Genomic DNA, 20,624 nt, shown 5'->3' with positions numbered 1-20,624 from the left:
TTGCACAAACAGTTGGACTGCGTTGATTATTTGAAGGGAATTCAATAAATCAGCTAATGGAGCCTGAAACCTGTTTATTAAAATAGTAGTCTTATGAGTGATTAATTGTCAACAGTTTTTTATTGAGTAATCCATTTAATTATCTGGCAGGACACCTAATGGATACTGGGATCCATATATCCATAGTCATCAAGAGTAGTCAATGGCAGTTCCCCATTAAAATTGTATTTTATGTCCCTGCTTTCACCAAGTGCACTTCTTTGCACTTTGTCACAAAAAAAAAAAAAACCAACCGTAAACCGAACCCAAGTTTTAAGGATTACCTACCATATTCGTGCCAATGCTGTAAATGGGTGCCTCCCAACTGTAGGTTGGAAGGAGATCTCTTCTGACCTAGGAGTGTTGTTTCTGAAGTAGCCTGCTGTGGCTTAATATTGGTAAGTGTCAACCTTGATGTTCACACTGAGGAAAGATGAAAAGAGTGAAGCTATCCTCTTTGCCTATGTGAAGTAGGGACCAGTGAATGGCTTGCCCATGAACCACTCTGTTAATGCCTTTTATGGACACAGGTTCGTTTCTGATCAGCAGCCAGTAATATGTATCCTTGAAGTAGAAGCTGTAGCCCTTTACCTGCCGAAGGGCATGCAAAATTGTAATTACAGTGGAACTGCTTGTTTAGCTGAACTGTCACTGTCTTATTTTTATAGCAAGTTGCTCAACAAACAGGCAAGAAATCACTTCAACTAGATTTGTTTTTTTAATATAGTTTTTTGGTATGTTTCTTAAAGAAAGCTCTTTGAGATTGTGTCTCTTATTTTAACAAATATAATCTGTCCAATTTTTATTTTGTGGGCTTCTAAGGAGGACACTGCAACATGAATTCTCAGAGCCACGTTTAAGATCAGTCTTGTGCTGCTGCTTCTTTTGCTATTTAAGACTCTTTTGGCATCATCAATGTGTCACAGGAGTCGCTGTGTAATGGTTGGCTCTGGTGGCTTTCGCATTCAGAGACAAGTTTACTTCCCCTGTAGGCTGCAGATTGGGGAGGAAAGGAAAGATAAGATAAAGCAAAGATTTGAACTGTAAAATTGACATCTGCATAATTGAAATCACTGGCATGCGGTGAACTTGCTTTTTTGGTAGAAATACAACTAGCAGAGGCAGATTCAATAAGGTGTGTTAGAGTTTGCATCTTAAATGTGATTAATATGAAAGAGTGCCTCTTTAAAATGCTATCACCAGGACAAACAGAAGGGTCATTGCTTTTCCTTTTTGGTGCAGCAACTTATTTGCATCTTTACAGTGTGGCTTATAAACATGGCCTGCAACTCGAGGAGGTGGGGGAGCAGTTGTCTGCAGGACTTGGAACAGGAAGGACAACGTCTTGCCCAGCGTTGAGCCTGGTGCGGCACAGTTGTTGTTCGTTGACATTCCTCCTGCTCCCAATTTTGTGTTCAGTCAAGCTGTTGTCAAGGGCAGAGTGCCGTTTCCATTTGCTTGTGGAGCTGTCTGAGGAGATTGCTTGAGGAACAGATCAGCGACAATCAGTCAGCTAAAATAAACCTTCGTTCTTAGTTTGGCATTTATTGCAATGTTCGAACTGTAATGCTGGGAGCCAGGGTTGAAAGGTCTCCTTTCTCCTAATTTGAGTGTCTCATTGGTAATGACTTCAGCAAAAAGGTTCAGTTTAGGGGGGGGGAACAACTCCTGTTTGGTTTCTGTGTAGCCTGTGCACAAAGTTACGTAAACAATAACCACTGTGAGATTTGCACTGTTAGGGAAAGAAGGGTAACTCTTATTTACCCCAGCCTTCCTGGAGGCTTATGTTATATAGGGTTGTGTGTCCTTGAGAGGATTATTAGGGATCCCAGTCTTCTAATGGGGAAAATGTGCCAGACTTGATGATACCCCAAGTTCCTGCAGTTAGCCAATGTGTAGTTCACCTGCTAGGCTGGTTGGGTTGCTGAGGGTGTGGTAGGGACCTGTTTGGAGGGGGCTGTAGAACGAGTAGAAGTGAATAATCTTCATGACTTTGTTCTGGCTGCACAATAAGCATGCTAAAGAGCCCGAGTTGTGAGGAAACGCATCTTCCATTTTCTCCTAGGGACAGAAAAATAAATGTCCAATGAGAAAGCGAGTATCTAGAGGCAGAGTATGTTTGGAGGCAAGAGAAGGGCATAAAGCAAGGCAGGAAGATTCTGGACCGAGACAAGACAGTGTTAAAAGAAAAGTAGCTGGTGCAGAATAAAGAATGATGAAATGTTCCAGAGGAGATAACTTGAATAGGAAGCTCTGCAGTTTAAATACCTTCTGGTAGAAGAAATGGTAGCCCGAATAAAGAAACTGAGGGAGGGTATGGTGTGTAGGTACTGCCTAGCTATCTGGACAGCATCACAAATTTAAAGTAAAAAAATAAGTATAAAAGGTTTCAGAAGTACCTAGAGTTGTGTTATGTTTTAATTATGTTATCTGGAAATGGCACTGTGCTCTAGTTCATAAGCTGTGTGTTGCTCTAGGAAATCTGCTCTGTGATTTGAACCGTGACTGTAATTTTGGTTTGCTTCCATCTCTTTTTAAGAGTTGGAGTGGAAGGTGTGAAGATGTCAGTGTTATTGATGCTTAGCAACATACAGCAGCTGGGATACAAGATCCTGAGTTTTAGGAAAAGCTAACAAGATCTGTATGTAGAAGATCTAAGTCTTCCAGAACTGGTAGTTTGGTTGTTCAAGCCCAGGATAATTGCAGTCCATTGAAAATTCCGCGATAGGAGTCCGAGAAGGGTGAGAACACCTTCTTAAGACTGATGAGATTTTCTAAACAAAGCTGGATAGGGATCTTTTTTAGTAGCTGGCTAGTAAATCAGTAATCCAAAATTCAAGTCTGCATCTTCAATTTATGATTACTATCTAAAGCAGTTACTTTGGCATTGACTTGTTAGAGGCAAAGAAAGCCTACAATGTGATTTACTTCTGTTTTCTCTGATGCCTTACTGTGTAACCTGTTAAACAGACAATAGTTTGGAGAGTTGAGCTATGGCTGCTCTTAACTGGTAGAGTATGAAGTCATCTTGGGAGGGAAATTCCTTTTGTTACAGAACAGAATTTAGAATACTTTGAGATAGAGGTATATATACACACACACACACTCTTGTACTAATTTTCATCTTCCCTTCGCAAGCGTGTCAGCAGCGTTGCACCTCTTTTTGAGTTATTTCATTTCCCTCAGCAGAAGAGTCTCTGCAAAATACGAGATTGCAAGGCTGAACTTGCTGTCGCTGTCATGGCACAGCAAGCTAGTTGTGGTGCTGAACTGTGACTTGAGCCAGCAGCTACTGGCAAGCTGCTAATTGATGAAATCTGTATAAATGCTGCACTGCTAGCACCACTTCTGGTAATACGAAATGTAGTCAAGAGTATCCATTTTCTGATATCTGTTAAGGTAAATGATGTGGAAATTAAAGAGCAGGAGAGACACTTTTTACGTAACTGGAAGTATGGTTAAAAATCCTACTTCTGTCACTGGGTTGCTCAGGTGGTCTTAGAGTTGTGGGGTTGAATCCTGCCTGTCCCCTTCCCCTCTTCACCTACTTTAATCTTACGCATGGAAGAAACTCTCAGAGGCAGTAAAACATGGCTGTGTGTGGTTGGTTGTGTGCGATAATGGTTTTAGCAGCCACAAGAAGTAAGGATCAGGCTGCAGTTTTATTATCAGAAAAATTTTAATTGGGGCAACACAAAATATTTGAAAGCTGTTACGTGGCTGTGAAATGAAAGCACATTCGTCATGCCATCTGGGCATGACCAGAATTTTAAACATAGCACAAGTGCTGGAAACTTCAGCAAAATGTATGCTCTGGCCCAGCGTATTTTTGTTGGTACGTTATGTTTTTCCTAATGATAAACAATACTTCCCCTGCACTTTAATAGCTTGGTGTAAAGTATGCTTTATCTACAGGTTTGAGAGAGTCTTTGATTAGGCTTTTTCCAGCTTCTGCAACAGTTTGAGTCTTATTTTCTCCTTTATTCTAACAGAAGCATTTTGCCTTAAGATATGGGGGGAGTAGTGGTACTTTATTGGTAAAGAGCAGAAAATGACTTCATAGTCTCTTTCGTGTACCGCTAGCATTCTAGACTTTGTCAGTATTTATCTGATGCTTGTATCTTTCCTAAAAATATGAATTAACCAAGCATAACTTTGAAACAACCACTGTAGCAATTTTGGTAGTAAAGCATTCATTGAAACAAATCTATTTTGGAAGTCCTGTTTTATTTGTTTATTGAGTGTGGTTAGTGAGAACATTGCAATCTGTAAGCTTCAGCATAGAAGCAAGGTTATCTCTTTATAATTTGCAGTATAATAGATAATCTTTATTTACTTTATAGGCTCTTACAGGATGACCTTGCACTGAGCCTTTGTGGAAGAAGCAAGATTTAAACGTCAATTCTTCGATGTGCATCCTTCTATTCAAATTTGACCCCCGACCAGTTTCAAAAAATGCATACAGGTAAAGATGGTTCCAGTTAAAGCAGACTTGTTTCTGTAGGTTTTTTGTGCAATTTCTTTTTGTAGTCAATGTTTGAATTAGAAACTCGAGTTCATATTAGGTGTTCAGTTGTGCTTTTGTAATGTTTACCGTCTTGACTTTCCCCTTTGGAGGAGTTACTGTAACCTTTTGAGAACCTTTTGTTTTTAGACTATTTCAGAAGACTTGGGCTCTGTAATCATGGACTTTTTGCTGTTGGTCTATCACCTGGTGTAGGGTAAATACTTTAAATATTATAATCCAGAGTTTGAAAGTCCTGCCTTCTACTTTACCACTTAAGCTAAGGGGAATCATGTTTGTAGCAATGAGGGTCAGGAAAATATGTAGTTTCTTCCAGCAGAGTAGTAGAACTGTTTGAAACCAACAATTTGAATTTGGCCGGGAAAGTAATGGGCAGGCAGCAGAGCGGAAGTATTGCGGTTATTTACCACTCTGAGTATTTATTTCTCCTCTGTTAGTGTGTGCTGGTCCAGTGCTGTAAGCCAAGAGAGTAAAATGCTATGAATCCCAAAGGCACTAATACTGAAACTTAACCACGTAGGCAGCTTCTGGTTAACTTTGCCTTGCTGCCTTGTCCTGTTTCCTCCCAAGGAGGGTACCTTCTTGTTCACCGTATAGTTCACCGCTCCGTTCCCTGTTACAGCATGGCTGCCGCTGCTTGCTCTTCTGCTGCGTTTCTGACGGAACTGGCTACCTTGTGAATAGGCGCGATTACTTCTTAAAATGCAGATAGATGAGGTTAAGGTTATTCATGCCTATCAGCTTGCTGTTGGGACACAGTGTACGTAAAAGATCCTCAGTTGCTGTTTCAGAAAATGCTGGAAATCAAATCTCACTGCTTTCAAGCTGATTATACTCCTGTATCAGTGTAAAGCAAGTAGCGCTGTGAACTGGAGAATAAGGAGCTTCTAGTATGTGTCCTAGTCTTCCCCCTCCCCGAAATCTGCTTGCAATTAAAATATTAGGTAATAAACCAATGATAATGTTAAAATTTTATGTAATTAAAATTAACATTTTAGGTAATAAACTCATACACATGACTATTAGATCTTCAGCCAAAAGTTTAAGACAAAACAAGCCTCCATGCTTCTATGTAAGTTTTACTGGAAGTGTTGATGTCCTACGGTGAGCTTCCCAAACACTGAACTTCCTACAATAACTTCCTCTCTTTACCGCCCTTAGTGTTAAAAGTTCATATCCGACATCAGTATCTTTGAGTACACTCAGTATGTAATGGAAAGAGCACTTCAGGCTAGAAAGATGACTGTGGAGTTCTATTGCTTTCTGTATTTATACATACTGTATAGATTCCATATTACTTGGGGGTACAAGTATTGGTGTTCACCCACAGACTGTCAGTCAGCATGCTCAGTAAATCACTGTGCCTTGCATTGACTTGTTTTTCTGCCATTTTGTACTGAGAAGCAGATTCTCTCTATATGTTTCTATAGAAAAATAGGAAATGGGAACCGAAACTTCACTTGCCTAGAGGGTGCATTCCCTTCTGCATCTGGAATCTGCCTAAAGAGGGGTTTTGTTTATGATGTGACTAGTGTTGAATTAATATATCTATACTGGGTCTGCATGGCAAGGTTTTGGTAGCAGGGGCACTACAGGGTGGCTTCTGTGAGAAGCTGCTGGAAGCTTCCCCTATGTGCAATAGATCCAATGCCAGCCGGCTCCAAGATGGACCCACCACTGGCCAAGGGTGAGCCCATCAGCGATGATGGGTGGTAGAACCTCTGGGATAGCATGTTTAAGAAGGGGAACAAAACCCATGCAACTGCAGTTGGAGAGAGGAGCGAGAATAGGAGAGAGGAACAGCCCTGTAGACACCAAGGTTGGTGAAGAAGGAGGACGAGGTGATCCAGGTGCTCGAGCAGAGATTCCCCTGCAGCCCGTGGTGAAGACCATGGTGAGGCAGGCTGTCCCCCTGCAGCCCCTGGAGGGGAGGTTAACAGTGGAGCAGATGTCCACCTGCAGCCCAGGGATGACCCCACACCAGAGCAGGTGGATGCCCAAAGGAGGCTGTGACCCCATGGGAAGCCCGTGCCAGAGCAGGCTCCTGCCAGGACCTCTGGACCCATGGAGAGAGGGGCCCGTGCTGGAGCAGGTTTGCTGGCAGGGCTTGTGACCCTGCGGGGGACCCACGCTGGAGCAGCCTGTTCCTGAGGGGCCGCACCCCGGGGAAGGGACACACACTGGGGCAGCCTGTTCCTGAGGGGCCGCACCCCAGGGAAGGGACACACACTGGAGCAGTTTGTGAAGAACTGCAGCCTGTGGGAAGAACCCATGTTGGAGGAGTTCATGGAGGACTGTCTCCTGTGGGAGGGACCCCAGGCTGGAGCAGGGGAAGGGTGTGAGGAGTCCTCCACCGAGGAGGAAGGAGCGGCAGAGGCAATGTGTGATGGACTGACCCCAACCCCTGTTCCCCGTCCCTCTGCGCCGCTGGTGGGGAGGAGGAAGAGAACATTGGGAGTGAAGCTGAGCCTGGGAAGAAGGGAGGGGTGGGGGGAAGGTGTTTAAGACTTGGTTTTTATTTTCTTATTACCTTACTCTGATTTGACTGGTAATAAATTAAACTAATTTCCCCAAGTCAAGTCTGTTTTGCCCATGATGGTAACTGGTGAGTGATCTCTCCCTGTCTTTACCTCAACCCGTGAGCCTTTTGTTGTATTTTTTTTCTCTCCCCTGTCCAGCCGAGGAGGGGAGTGATGGAGTGGCTTTGGTGGGCACCTGGTGTCCAGCCAGGGTCAACCCACCACAATATCCATTTATTTGGTCTGACTTTCTTTGTGTTTCTAGTTAGCAAAAGACAGATTCATCAATTTGATGCCCCTTGAAAAAATAGTTTGGATGTAAACTGTAGTTGTTTGCCAAGTGAACTTTCTGTCATGATGGATGTTTAAAAGTAAAACTTAGAGCAGTTTGCTTGCAACAAAAAATTGCATCAAGATTGAAATTACTGATTTATAGCAGAAAACAACTTGCTGTTGCTGTCAAAACAGGGAAACACTTTTGGGATCTTTTGGCCTAAACTCAGGAATATTTAATTATATTTAACTTTCTCAGTACCTTTTAAGTGATGTCTTGCTCTATACCTCTGAGATAAATTACTCTGAGCCATCTGTTTCGATGATAAGTGCCAGGCCATAGTGTTCTTGGTGTCTGATTTTAGCATCAGATGCATAATTTAGTCCCCTTTTTTCCTGAGCACACCATAAATAAATCTTTTTGCTTGTCTTTATTTGGAAGAATGTTGAAGTTTTTTCTTCTTAAATTGTTGCTAAGGTCTTTTCACCTTTGCCTCAGCTTTCTGAAGGACATAGATCTGAGTATCAGTTGGGAATGGTACCCTCCTAATTCTCTGAACAGTGTTATGGCCGTTAGACCAAGTTAGACCTCCACTAGTCTCATGCTAAGCGTAACTTTTCCTGAGTACTCACGTGTTATGCTGTGCTATAGCTCTGTTTATTTCATGGTGAGGTCTTGAAACAATTTTCCCAACCGAAAGGGGATTCCTGTACCTGCAGGCATACTAATGTGGCTGGCCACATTAAGACAGGCACCTACTATTACTTTCGTTGCTATCCTCAACTTTGCATCTCTAACTAAAAGAAAGGTCTAAAATGGGCATTAAAAGTTGATAAGACAAACTGCAGGTCATTGGCTGTTTTCTTGCGGCCAATAAACTTTCTCAGACTGAAACATGCCCTCCCGTAACACTTTAGAGAATTTTCCATCCAGGTAGACTTTGGTTTCTAGAGGAGGACGTTGGCCAGTTCTCCTCATGAGCACCTAATGAAGCAAAAAGCTTACATTCACCTTTGATATACTAATGAATCTCTGCCTTCCTGTTCCCTTGCAACTTGCTCTTCTACCCTCTTTCCTCTGTGTTCTCTGTACAGGCCTATTTGTAGCAGAGTTTAGTGCATGGTAAGAAACGCTTTCCTGTAGTCTGCTCTTATTGTCAGAGGTAACGTGCTGCCTTTACATCTTTCTGAACTATACTCCGTGTGACTTTACAAATAAATACATGTTTCAAGCTTTAAAGCTGTAATCAGAGAGTCCTTTTTTATGGAACTGAATTACGTCGCAGGAAATTGCTGTAATGGAATGATTTCTCATGTTTTCATCTCAGTCTCAACATTAAAATAAATCTTAATGCATAAATCCTAATACAGTTGAATTATTTCCGCCATAAAAATAGCTGAATAGGCTTTTTGCAATTTATTAGAAGATGAGGGTCACTTAATATTGCTCCCTTTGGTATGATTATGTTTCATAAAAGACAAAATGAAGATGTTTTGATTATAGTGATCCTGTGTACTAGCCTTGCGCTAAATTTAGGAGTCTGGGTATTAAACTTGAGTTGGGGAATATTCAATCACACCAGAAAGTCTTTGCTTATTTTCAGTATTTAGATCCTATAAACAAACAGTGGTTTTGTGTCAAGAATTACTGAAAGCAAAATATAATTGGAGCTTCAGGAAGTGAGAAATGCACTTCAGCCAAACCATTTTTTAACAGTGGAGATTTTTATTTAAATAAAAATCTGTAAGAAGAGGATGCGTGCTGTAAATGGAGGATATTCAAGCAAGATGACAGAAATCTGTTAAACCAGCTGAAAGCCTATAGATCAAAGACTGGAATCAGCTGGAAGAAGAGAAATAATGCAAGTCTGAAAGGAACGATATTATGATTATTTGGCATTGGAAGGATTAAAAATACACATACGCTGTGCTTTCCAGCAGATGCTATCTTTGTTGGGCAAAATACTAAGCATCTTCCTTACAGAAAGGAGGCCATTGAAGTGTTAGCCATTTTTATTTTCTCTATAGCTAATTATAATTCTTTATCTGTAGCATTTCTAATGCACAACTGGCACCTCGTGATCATCTCATAAGACATTTAACATTGTGTTAATGAAGGGACGAATTTCCAGGAAGGATTCAGAAACCTGCAGAAAATGTCAGTACATTTGAATGCTGAGAAAAATAATGAGATTTCATTGGAATTGATTATTGTGTTGTGGCTTAAAAATTGGAATGAAAATTGTATGGTCTGGCTTCAGTTTACAGTAGCAGACATGGCTTCTGCTGTGTAAATGTAATTGATGTAGAGCTGGTAGGAGGAACTCGCAGTGCGGGAGATACTGAGGTTATAGGAAACTGGTTAAGAAAACCTGCAGGTTTCTGAAAGATGGCATTTCATTAAAATTAAGTATTAACCAACAGAGTTGGAAAGAGTGGGGAAGACTCAGTCTCGAAGCTGAAATAAAGGCAAGTCATGTTACGGGCAATAATGAGCAGGACTTTGGAAGCTCTGGCCGCTGGATCACGGCAGGGTGCGGTGGAGTTGTGCGCAAGCGTGTCTGCGGGCACCTGGTGCCCTGAGCCTCCGGCATATCGCTTGCCGAGGGCTACAGTTGTCTTCTGCTCTTTACTTGGATCTGCCAAATCCACTACCCGCTCTTCAGGTGGGTGTGTTCTACCCATGAAAAACATTGTCTTTAAATTCCAACATAATGATTGAAATAAGACTGATGGAAGAGCAGCATCAAATGAAAGCTCATCTCCAGGTTTGAATATAGCAGTGTCTGAATGCTGATTCTCAGCATAGAAACCCAGTAACGCTTCTAACTCTAGCTTTTATTTATAGATACCCTGCATCTATTTGATGTTGCAATAAGTCATTAAATTTAGTTTCAGATGCTGTCTTCCATTGCTTTTGGATAACAGAAAATGTTAACTTTCTCGCTTTCAAGAAGTGGATGTGCACAGTCAGGCTGGAAGGGGCCCAGAGAAGGGCCACCAAGATGGTCACAGGACTGGGAAGCTGCCATACGAGGATGGGCTCCGAGAGCTGGGTTTGTTCAGCCTTGAGAAAAGGAGGCTCAGAGGGGATCTCGTCTCCACGTACCAGTACTTAAGGGGCAGCTACAAAGACGATGGAGACTCCCTTTTTACACGGAGTCCCATGGAGAGGACAAGGGGGATGGACACAAGTTGCTCTTGGGGAGATTCCGATTGGGCACCAGAGGGAAATTTTTCACACTGAGGACAGTCACCACTGGAATAATCTCCCCAGGGAAGGGGTTGGCTCGGCCATGTTGGACACCTTCAGGAGCCATCTGGACAGGGTGCTGGGCCGTCTTGTCTAGGCTGTGCTCTTCCCAGAAAGGTTGGACTAGATGACCCCTGAGGTCGCTTCCAACCTGGGATTAGCCTAGACTTCTCTTTCTCATGCTCTGGTGCCAGCACCGCTGACAGACGACTGCGGCATGCATTCCGTGAGGTATTCGTGTGCCCGGTAAGGTTGTACAGCAAACAAGTTGCTTTGTTTAATAACTTCTGCTGGATGCAATGGACAGAGAAACAGTTTTTTGCTTTTCAAAGTCCAAAAACTGAGACTGTTCTAAATTCCTCTGAAGGCCTCTGGCTGCACTGACTCTTTCAGCCTCACCTACTTTATGTTCACAGCCTGACTGGCTTGAACTGGTGTTATGGTTGAATTTGACTGGTCTGCACTGCGACCAAGCCTGGAACTTCTGAGGAAAAACTGTCTTATCTTGCATGTCCGCTGCTTCTTAAATATCGTGTTGAACTTGGTCTTTCATGTTCAGTGCCATTATCGAAGTACAGAGCAGAGGGAACCAGGCAGAGCTAGCAGTTTTCTGTCACTGCTGTTTCCAAATAATGTATGGTGTTATTTAATATCTGTTTGTTTTCTTAAAATTATCACATTTTAGATGGCATGTGAAGAGCTGCAGTATGCTTTTTGTCAGGACAGCACTTGGTTTTGTGGGGTACTGTGTTTATTTCTAAATATAAATAATGGGTTTCATCCAGCAGCAGTTTTCAATTGCATATTATTCTTCATAACTTCTTCCTCCCTCCTGATTGTGTATCCTTCAGGGCTGCTTGTAGCTTCTCTGCTGTAAGGGCTGACTCTCATTAAGGATTCAACTGTTTTGTCCTACTGTTCTGGTAGAACTCAGATTATGCAAGCAACTACACATGCGAAAAAACCCACAAAACAACAAAAAACAGAGAGCAAAAGCCCCACCACTTTACCTCTTGACTGTTACAAAAACACATGCCTTTTCCCTTTACTTCTCTGCCTCCTTGAGCATGCTGGTGTTTCTTCAAAGGAATTTCAGTGGGGCTGGACCTTTGAGGCTATCACAGATTTCTCTCTCTTCCAGTTACAGACAAAAGCTTCTGACTTGTATCTTTGAACCACATAAGTAGAGGCTTAGGTGTCAAATTTAGATTTTAAAAAGTACTGTAACTACATGATCCTAAGTAATGATCCAGTAAGAACATAGTCTCATGCTTCAGATTTTTGGATGTTACTTATAAATCTGTGGTTTACCTTTAAATTTTCTTTAATTAAGCCGTAACCTCGCATGCTGAGGAATCTTAAGATTGCTTAAGCCATCTTAATTCAATCTGTTGTGCTGTACTATTCATTGACAATAATAGCTGCCTCATTCACACAGCAAGGTAGACTTGCTGAACGTCTCAAGACAGAGGCTGCTGTCAGGTGTCATTTGACCGTTATACTGAGTGATAAAGGTGAGATGGGAAAACAAAGGACAGTTTCATGCTTAAAATGAGCTAATGCTGTGGCAAAGATTGGAATCTCTTCCTGCCTGTACCGTGAAGTTCCTGTTGGAAATTAATCGTATCTTTTCCCTCTTGTCTTCTACAGGCTTATTCTAGCAGCTAATAGAGATGAGTTTTACCACAGACCATCCAAATCGGCGGATTTTTGGGACAGCAGCAATGAGATCCTTAGCGGTATGTATGTCTTGCTGTTTCGAGTGGTGTTCATACGGCGTGTAAGGGAATTGTGGCCTGGATTTTTTTTTTTGTTGTTGGGGTGGTGGTTTTGCATTTCTAATAAGAAATATGCTGCTTCTCTGTGCTTCTGGGGGAAGCATGTTGTAAGCTTGAAAGATGAATTGTGCTATTTTATTTGTGGTTTAATATCTTGTGTTTTTTTCCCAGTTTGATGTTCTTACACTGATTTCAGACCAAGCAGTGCAGTGGAAATATATCAGATTAACTTGTCCATCACAAACTATTAATTTAGCTTTGTCAGATATGCTGAAATACTTCTTAGAATAGGTGGAATTAGTTATTCCACAGACTCAGTGTTTGTAAAAGTGACTTAAAATCATTAAACCAAGCCTCAAGAAGGTGAAAACTTTCTCATTTCTTATCAGCTAATAATTTATAGGCTACAGAATAATTTTAGTTATTGATCCATCGGTTTATTAGCTTTCATGTCTACATTTTACTAAACTGCCTGTACAGTCACTCAGCTGTCTGGTTCTCTTTTGTAGGGAATCTATCTGTAGTCATTTTTAAGTAAAATCAATAGCTCTGCCTTCTCTCAAACAGAAATGAAGCTCTGGAAGACAAAGCATTGTTTAAATGCAAGATTTTGACTTCACAAATACTCTTTGTTGATGCCGTGTGTTATTGTCATTGGCAGGGAGGCCTGTGAGGATAAATGACTCCCACTGCACTGCAGCTCCCTTGCTTCTGAAGTTCTGGCTGACGCGTGTTTTGTGCCAGCCATTCTGGATGCTGCTTCCTCTGCTATGTAGCAGTTTAAAACAAACAAACAAACAATTATCCTGAAAACTGAAGGGCCCTGAATTTTTGTCTTTATACCCTTGTCAGCTCTGTCAGTACTTGGCATAAGAAACCAGTATATCCTTCATCCAGGGGGGCGTGTGCGTGGACATCCCGTGAGCGTATGCCTTTGACTTAATAATGTTGTTCCAAATGAAAGCAGCACACTGAACCAAAATAAATCAAATCTATTCTTGTGTGGCTTAAAAATGAAAAAATATTCCGCACTTGCAGCAATTTTGGAAAACGGGAATTGCTGTACATTAATCACTGGGCACGCGTCAACGCCGCTGTATGTTTTTCTTCTGTGTGCCTTTCAGCTAAGGTAGAGAACAGTAGCAGAAGTATTGTGTAAAGATGGGGTACGGCTAAACTTGATATTGAAGGTTTGGATACTGAAGAAAGGGGTTTCTGAATAAGGATCCAAAACCTGTTCTTTTGATCTTCTAATGAAAGTTACCTTATGACGCGATTCAGAATTAGAAGTTTCTAACAGTATACTTGTTATACTGAACTTGTTTTTCGTTTTTCCATTAAATGCTTGCTGGTTAATATGAGCTCATTACAAATAGGTCGTGGTTTTTTTGTTTGGTTCGTTTTTGTTGGGTTTTTTAAACTTGTACTCTCTTTCAAGAGGTTTGGTTGTGGGCTTCATTTTTGTGGGTCCCCCTCCTCAATGTAAATTACTGTCACCAGAGTTCAAGATTTTTATCAGTTACATAGCTTACGCTGAATTTTTCTGGTTACTTGTAAATCTAAACTTGCAAATAACGTTAATCTTCATAGATTTGCCTTTGAGCTAACAAGCATTCTGAGACTACTTGACATTTTATATGTATTTTAGCACACAGGCAAAGCTTATAATTTTGCTTTTACATTGAATTTTCTCATCATCTCTCATCTGTTACTGCTGTAGCTTGGAAGATATTTGATAGTGCAGAATTGGAGGGTGGGTAACTTAAGTGGCTTACCTCACTTGTCCAGAAAGACAGTCTTGTACCTACTGCATTTTATCCAGCATTTGGATAAATGCATCAGCATTTGCATTAAGAAATTCTGATTTAAGCTTGCAATTTTGTAAAAATTAATGTAATCGCCTAACTCTTACTTACTCTATTAGGTCTGGATATGGAGGAAGGAAAAGAAGGTGGGACATGGCTGGGAATCAGTAAGAAAGGCAAGATGGCAGCCCTGACAAACTATATGCAGCCAAAGATTGATAAAAATGCAAAAGGAAGAGGTATGAAGGAATAGAAGTAGAAAAAGTGGACAAACAAGCCCTGGTGTCACTGTTTTACTGGGATGATTATTTTATTAATTTTTTTATAACCACTTTATGGACAAATAAAATGGTTTGTGCTATAAACAGAATTTGTGAACTGACAGAGTATCTGTGTGGGGAACTTGACTTGGATAACGATATTCTAATCAAGCAGGCAGAAGTAGAACAAGATGTAGTGCCTAGAGCCTGCAGTTACATTCGGATAAGAAATGCAGCACCAACTGTCTTCTCTTGACAGTAATTCTAATTAACAGCCAGAACAACTAGACAAGCACTGAGCTAGATTTAGATTACAGTGGACTTTTTAAAGTGTGTATGTTCTTGTTCAAACCTTAGGGAAATAGTGCAACTTGGATTATGGTGGAGGTTAATCTAAAGGATTATTGTAGTCCCTTCTCCCCTACCCACTGATAAATCAGAGGAGCAGAAATAATAGGGGAAAAACACTCTTTCAGAAAAGGGTATCTGTGGGGTTTGGGGGGTTTTAAAGTGAAAATAGGTCTGTGTGTAACCTTCATGTCATACTGCAATGGCAAAACATGTTGTACAGAGAAGCAAATGAACTATGTGATTTGTAATTGATTTTAGGGTCATACGTCAGGGAAGTGAAGCAAGACAAAGAGTTTGGCAAGGTGGGAGGAGAGGAAAGGCACATCCAGTATATAATAGTAAATATGAGTTCTGTAGAAATTTTGATGAAGAGCTTTTTCTTTTTTTTTTTCCACTGTTATACCCTGTTCGTAAGAGGAGTCTTGTGTCTTACTGTTCGTTTTACCAAGCCTGTCAGAATAGTGAGTTCACACATACAAGCTGCTCTATGTACTTCTCTTTCTTAGGTGCTCTTGTAACAAACTTCCTGACTGCAGATCTGGACAGCTACTCTTACTTGAAGAAAGTTTCAGTAGAAGGACATCTTTACAATGGATTTAATTTATTAGCAGCTGACTTGAAGTAAGTCTACAAAACATCACAGTTCAAATGTCAAAGAGAAAGATGACAGCAGTGATGTACGTGTACTTCTTAGCACAGAAGTGTAACTGTACAGAAGCCTGTCACAAGCTAAAGGTAGAGCTCTTCTCTTTTGCTAATTGGCATGTAAGGTCCTAATGTTACTCTAGTCATAATTTCCTTTGTTACTTTTTCATCTTTCAAACACTGGAGGGCTGTCTTATGTTCTAATCATTGCTTCCCACAAAACTTCTTGTGCCTCTTTCCCTAATAGGCCATAGTCAGTCTTTACCCTGAAGGCTACGTGGCTCGTGTTTTGGAGAAAACAAAACCTTGGCTCCGTAATTTCTCAGAAATGATTTTTTTTTTCCTCTGAGAGGTGGCATGCTGTGGCAGAATTAAAACAACTGAAAGCTTTCAGGCTGTTATGCCTGTCACAGTGAATGTATCATTAATCTTTGCTGAATGTAGAAAAAAAAATCAGCGTGTAACAAAGACTGTAGCTGCTTCAAGTTTCTGCGGCTGAGGGAAGGACCTTGGGTATTTGATTATAGACGATGTGGTTGGCGCAGCCCTTTCCACTGCACACACGTGTGTGCACACAAGTATGCACGGTGGTCTGCCTGTGTGCTGTGCCTGATTCAGAAGAACAGAAATCCAGGGTTAGGTCGTCTCCAGGCTACGTGTCAGCGCTCAGATGCGTACGTCATGGCTGTAAGCAGGTGTAAACAGCCAAGAGCACACTACTGCTTTGGCACGCCTTCTGCAGAAGCATTAATCTTACTAGGCCCTGCGCCATCAGGTTGTCATCTTCTGCTCAGCTTTTCTGCATGCTTCTGGGAAACCATATATATCTAAAGCAGAAGGTGCGTTTACTGTTCTCAGTGAAAACAATTTCTAGTGCCCTATCACTAATCGGCCTTCTTTGTTTTTCACTTTCTGTAGTAGACCCCCTTCAGCTCGTGGTTCAGCCATATCAGTCATTTCTTCCCTGCTCTCCCAGTTTCCTGCAAGTGTTTTGTCTTTTTTCTTTTAAGAAAGGCCTTTATTGCAAATCCTGCCAGGCTATTAGTTTTCATTTTTAAATTTGCTGTGATATGGTAGGAAAGTGAAATTCAACTCATAGAGGTGACTGAAGTCTAAAAGGATGAACACAAAAGGCAGACACGTGCTACCTGTGAAGATCCTAGGAATGTATTTCTGCTTTGGTGTGCCTGCTTAGAAATAAGCATATAGGTTATGTCTCTAGAAGCTTAATCCAGAAGCAGGTTAGGCAATTAACAGGGTTTGCTGCTTTTCTGTTATTTTTACTCTCTACTTTACCAAGTTTGTTATCCCACCAGAGACTTCCCAAAATTTTTCTGTTGCTTAAATTCATTTTTACCATAGTCAGAGGATGTGGCTTCTTGTGCTCTCTGCTGCGTGTTGCTGCCTGGCTAGCTTACGTAACGTAGAAGGCTATCTGTAACTGAAAGTGTAACAGAAGAAATAGTCTTATTATGTTTTCAAGCAAATATGATGTTCAAGGTGTGACCTGGCAAGCAGTAAGTATGTTTGAGTTTCTCTTTGCTAATTTAGGTAACTAGAACAGTCATAATGGCTGTTAGTATAATGGTATTAAAGTAGGTTCGACTGACCTTATTTGTTAAGGCAATCATTCTAATGTTGGTTCTGCTTCTTTATTCCTCCATGCTAGGCTGACAGGGAATTGTACGTGCAATTGAAGTCTTCCTGTGGTGACGCAGGTCGCAATTCCTTGCTGAGTATTGCTCTGAAAGCTGTATGTGTTTATTAACTTCTCCATTTTGATGTGTCCTTAGCCGTGGATGCTCTGATGAAATGAAATTCTTGGCAAGCTAATGATGCAGAGCAATTTCTAGAAGATATGTAAACTTGTCATTTTAGGAAATTAGAAGTACTCCCAAGAGAAATGCAGTATATAAATGGAAGCTACTTTTCTTTGTAGATAGAAAATGCTACTGCAGCTGATGCTATTTTGTTAGGCCACGTTACTGTTCAAAGAAAAGATTGAAGATGGTTCTTCACATGTTCTTCTGTAACAAATAGTGATTGGCTCTGTTAAAGTGGTGTGAGACGGAGAGGAAACTCAAATTGAAAGTGCAAATGAAGCACCGTTGGGGAGGGGTGTATCTGAGCACAGGATATTGCTGACTGTAAGCAGCACATTTACAGAGATGTACAATGCTTGAGTCTTCAGGCATGCATTTCAGGAAAATAAATTTTTATCTCTTCTCTGTATTATTATGATGACAGTACGCTAGATGATACAGGTGCAATGATGTGAGGAGGAGAGCTGGAAACCACCATACGGGTTGTAAAATCATTGTTTATTTCCACAGCTTTGTGTGACTCTTATTTTAAACATGCCTGGGTTTTGACACTTTTAGTTTAATCTGTTTGCTCTGTGGCATCTCCTGATGTCAATTTAAACTCTGTTCATTTTTTTGGTAAGAATATTGTGTTGGAAAAAATACTTAGTAGTACTCTTCTCTGATCCCTTCAGTTTATCATCTTTCTGTACCTGCTGAGTACGAGTGTCATGAATACTTAACCAATTATGCTAAATGTGGTTTTATGTTGAATGTATGGCATATGGCAAACAGTGTGTCTCTGGAGTGTTGTGTTGCTGCAAAATTAGCTTCAAAGAAGGCAGTGTTGTTACTCCTCCAGTTCTGACTATCAGTCGGTCTGATTAGAGAGGAACAAGGTTATTGGAAGCTGGACTGGTCTCTAAGACAACGTCTCCTCAAGATTCAGAGCAGTTTTCCTTCTTTCTCCCTTTGTGGTGATATGAAGTGAGCTGCTTTTGCTGATATTGGGACAGCATTTCTGCTGATATAGATATACAAATGCAAAATATTAAGTATATGTTTAAAAGTGTTTTTATATATGTTATATAAAATATGAGTGCATATATTTTTTCTTTTTTTCATATATTTTCTTTTTTAATATGGAAGTCTACAGTTGGTTAGCTATGTAGCAACATCATTGAGGTAAAAAAAAAAACTGAAGCAGGGTTGTTTGGGAGAAGAGTTAACTGAACTGCTGGTAGCGCAGGGCCTTGTAAGATTAAAACACCTAAATGGCGTGACCAGGTTTTAGAAACCCGGGCTGTCTCGGTTGGTATGGGTATCAAGGCAAGGCTGTGTGAGAGGGATTTGATTGCTCTCCGAGATGAGCCCTGGGAGCCTTTCCAGTGAAAAGTGAGACAGGGTCAGACTGCTGGTGTGGAAAGAATGTAGATGGCGAGTTGTCATGACTGCTCTGTAAGCTCACTTACATTTCTTCTCATGCATTGTCTGTCAATCCCACCTTCTGCAGACTACATCTGTCTCACTCCTTGTGGCTTCCTCATGAAAATGAGGTGTCCCAGTACTTCTCTAGCACATTTTGTGCTACCATCTTTGAAATATTTCTGCATAGATCTTCAGTCCTTTGCAAGTGTAATGAGATGGACAGTCCAATCTCAAGAGAAGGAAAAAAAGCTTCTGAAAAACCTTTTTGATTTTCTCTCTTCTGGCCGGTGTCAGCTTCTGCCTGGCTCAAAAAATGAGGGCAACACCAAAGAAATGTTTAGACACTGACAGTAAAACTAGAGTAGGGCTTTAAAGCAGACTTTGCGTGCTGTGAGTATCCTGCAATGTTCTTTTCACCCCTTCATTTGGTGGTAGGTGGTATATGTACAAAAATGTTTGGGCTTTATAGTTGGTGGTTTGTTGTGCGGTGGGGTTTTGAGTTTGTTTTTTGTTTGTTTGGGGTGTTTTTAGCTTTAGAACAGAGTTTTCTGATTAGCTTATAAACATTTAAGAAAAAAAAAGTTTATCTGTGAACCATAGTAGTCAGCTGAAACTACTCTTCAGTGTTTCGAGCTGCCAGTTTCATCTCTTGTGCGAAAATACATGCACACATCACTCATGAAACAATCCAATGTCCTTGTTTGTAAAATATTTACCCTGTTAGAAGATTAGAGCTCAGTGCCCAGGGGAGCGATCGCTTGGTGACAACCACAGCTTGTGGAGCGTTACAGCCTTATTCCTTTTTTCCTGTTCACTCTGTTTATATTTTTGTTGAACATGACTTGGAGCCGCCTTGAAGTTGAAGCAGGGTAGAGGTGCAGAAGGACATTGAGTATATTGCATGAGCATTAAGAAGTAATTCTAGCAAACTCTGCATAGCTTTCATGTTGCTATGCAGCATCCATTACTACTGAGATTTATGCTGCCTAGACTATTTCCTAGATTATTTATTATATATTGCTTACATTTTTTGACAGAATGATGTATCGAAGAGCATAATTTTTATGTAGTTTTACTTCTCTTTCTGCTGCCAGCTATGGCTGGGATTTTAAAAAAGTCTACTGGGTCCTATTGTTATCACTTCAGTTATGCCTTTTTTACTTCTCCAGTGAAATTGGTGTCTATACTTGTAAAGCTGGGAAGGAAGAGAATCTGAGTCCAGGCCAGGATTTTGAGGCTATTGCTGTGATCAAGCTTACAATGATTTTTTTTCCTCTTGGCTTCTGCCTTTATGTTCAGTACTGAGTATCTGTAAACAGTAGGAAGGGAATAGGCAGAGCCAATGATAAAAGAAAGAGTAGCTGACAGGCGCACCGAACTAGACTTCGGAAGTATCCCCGTTTCAGAAGTCTCTTGGAAGGCTTCAGTCGTCTTTTGACAGAAGGCAGCAGCAGCAGTGTTGCACTGCAGGTGAGTGTAATAAAAACACCCATCTGGGGGAACGTGGAATGTAGAAACAATAAGGTACAGATGTCCTGGATTGGTGACCCTGCAGTTTGTTTGTATTCCCCATCTTTTTGTTAAACTCCAGGGGGTCTTGTTACTGAACTTCTCAATCACGAGAATCTCAGAACAGATGCTAGATGATGATATTCTCTCACATAAAAAGCCATTGCTGAAGGAAGTCAGTAGTGCCTCCTTACTCAGCGCGTGGTCTCGTGACAGGACTTGTCTTACAGCTGTGTTCAAGGGTTTGCTTGGGCCATTTGTCTACCTTTCCATCTAAAACTGTCTTTTGAGACCTCAGGTGATAACAATTGCTCTGATCTTTTCTCTTCATAGACCTCCTACAGCAGATACAGGTTTGACAATTTGAAAAGAGTATTTAATGCACCAATAAAATAGTTTGTGTAATCACTGGTGTCTTAACTGAAAAGATCCTATAA

At 40.9% G+C, this 20,624-nt stretch overlaps 1 protein-coding gene across 5 annotated transcripts in view; it reads left to right on the top strand.

The window, feature by feature from the left end:
- The window catches only part of TANGO2 (transport and golgi organization 2 homolog), a 41,997-nt gene that overhangs the window by 7,743 nt on the left and 13,630 nt on the right, over positions 1-20,624 (top strand). For all 5 annotated transcript variants that reach the window (XM_075110173.1, XM_075110175.1, XM_075110172.1 and 2 more), the window contains 4 exons: positions 4,383-4,504; positions 12,260-12,348; positions 14,312-14,431; positions 15,310-15,424. In XM_075110173.1, coding sequence (XP_074966274.1) covers positions 4,449-4,504; positions 12,260-12,348; positions 14,312-14,431; positions 15,310-15,424 — 380 coding nt within the window. In that variant the 5' untranslated portion in view covers positions 4,383-4,448. The remainder of the gene's footprint in view (positions 1-4,382; positions 4,505-12,259; positions 12,349-14,311; positions 14,432-15,309; positions 15,425-20,624) is intronic.

The sequence above is a fragment of the Phalacrocorax aristotelis genome, chromosome 15 (genome assembly GCF_949628215.1).
Source record: "Phalacrocorax aristotelis chromosome 15, bGulAri2.1, whole genome shotgun sequence".
NCBI classification, from domain to species: domain Eukaryota; kingdom Metazoa; phylum Chordata; class Aves; order Suliformes; family Phalacrocoracidae; genus Phalacrocorax; species Phalacrocorax aristotelis.
Note: the sequence above shows the minus strand (reverse complement) of the source record. Positions and strands in the feature narration are given on the sequence as shown.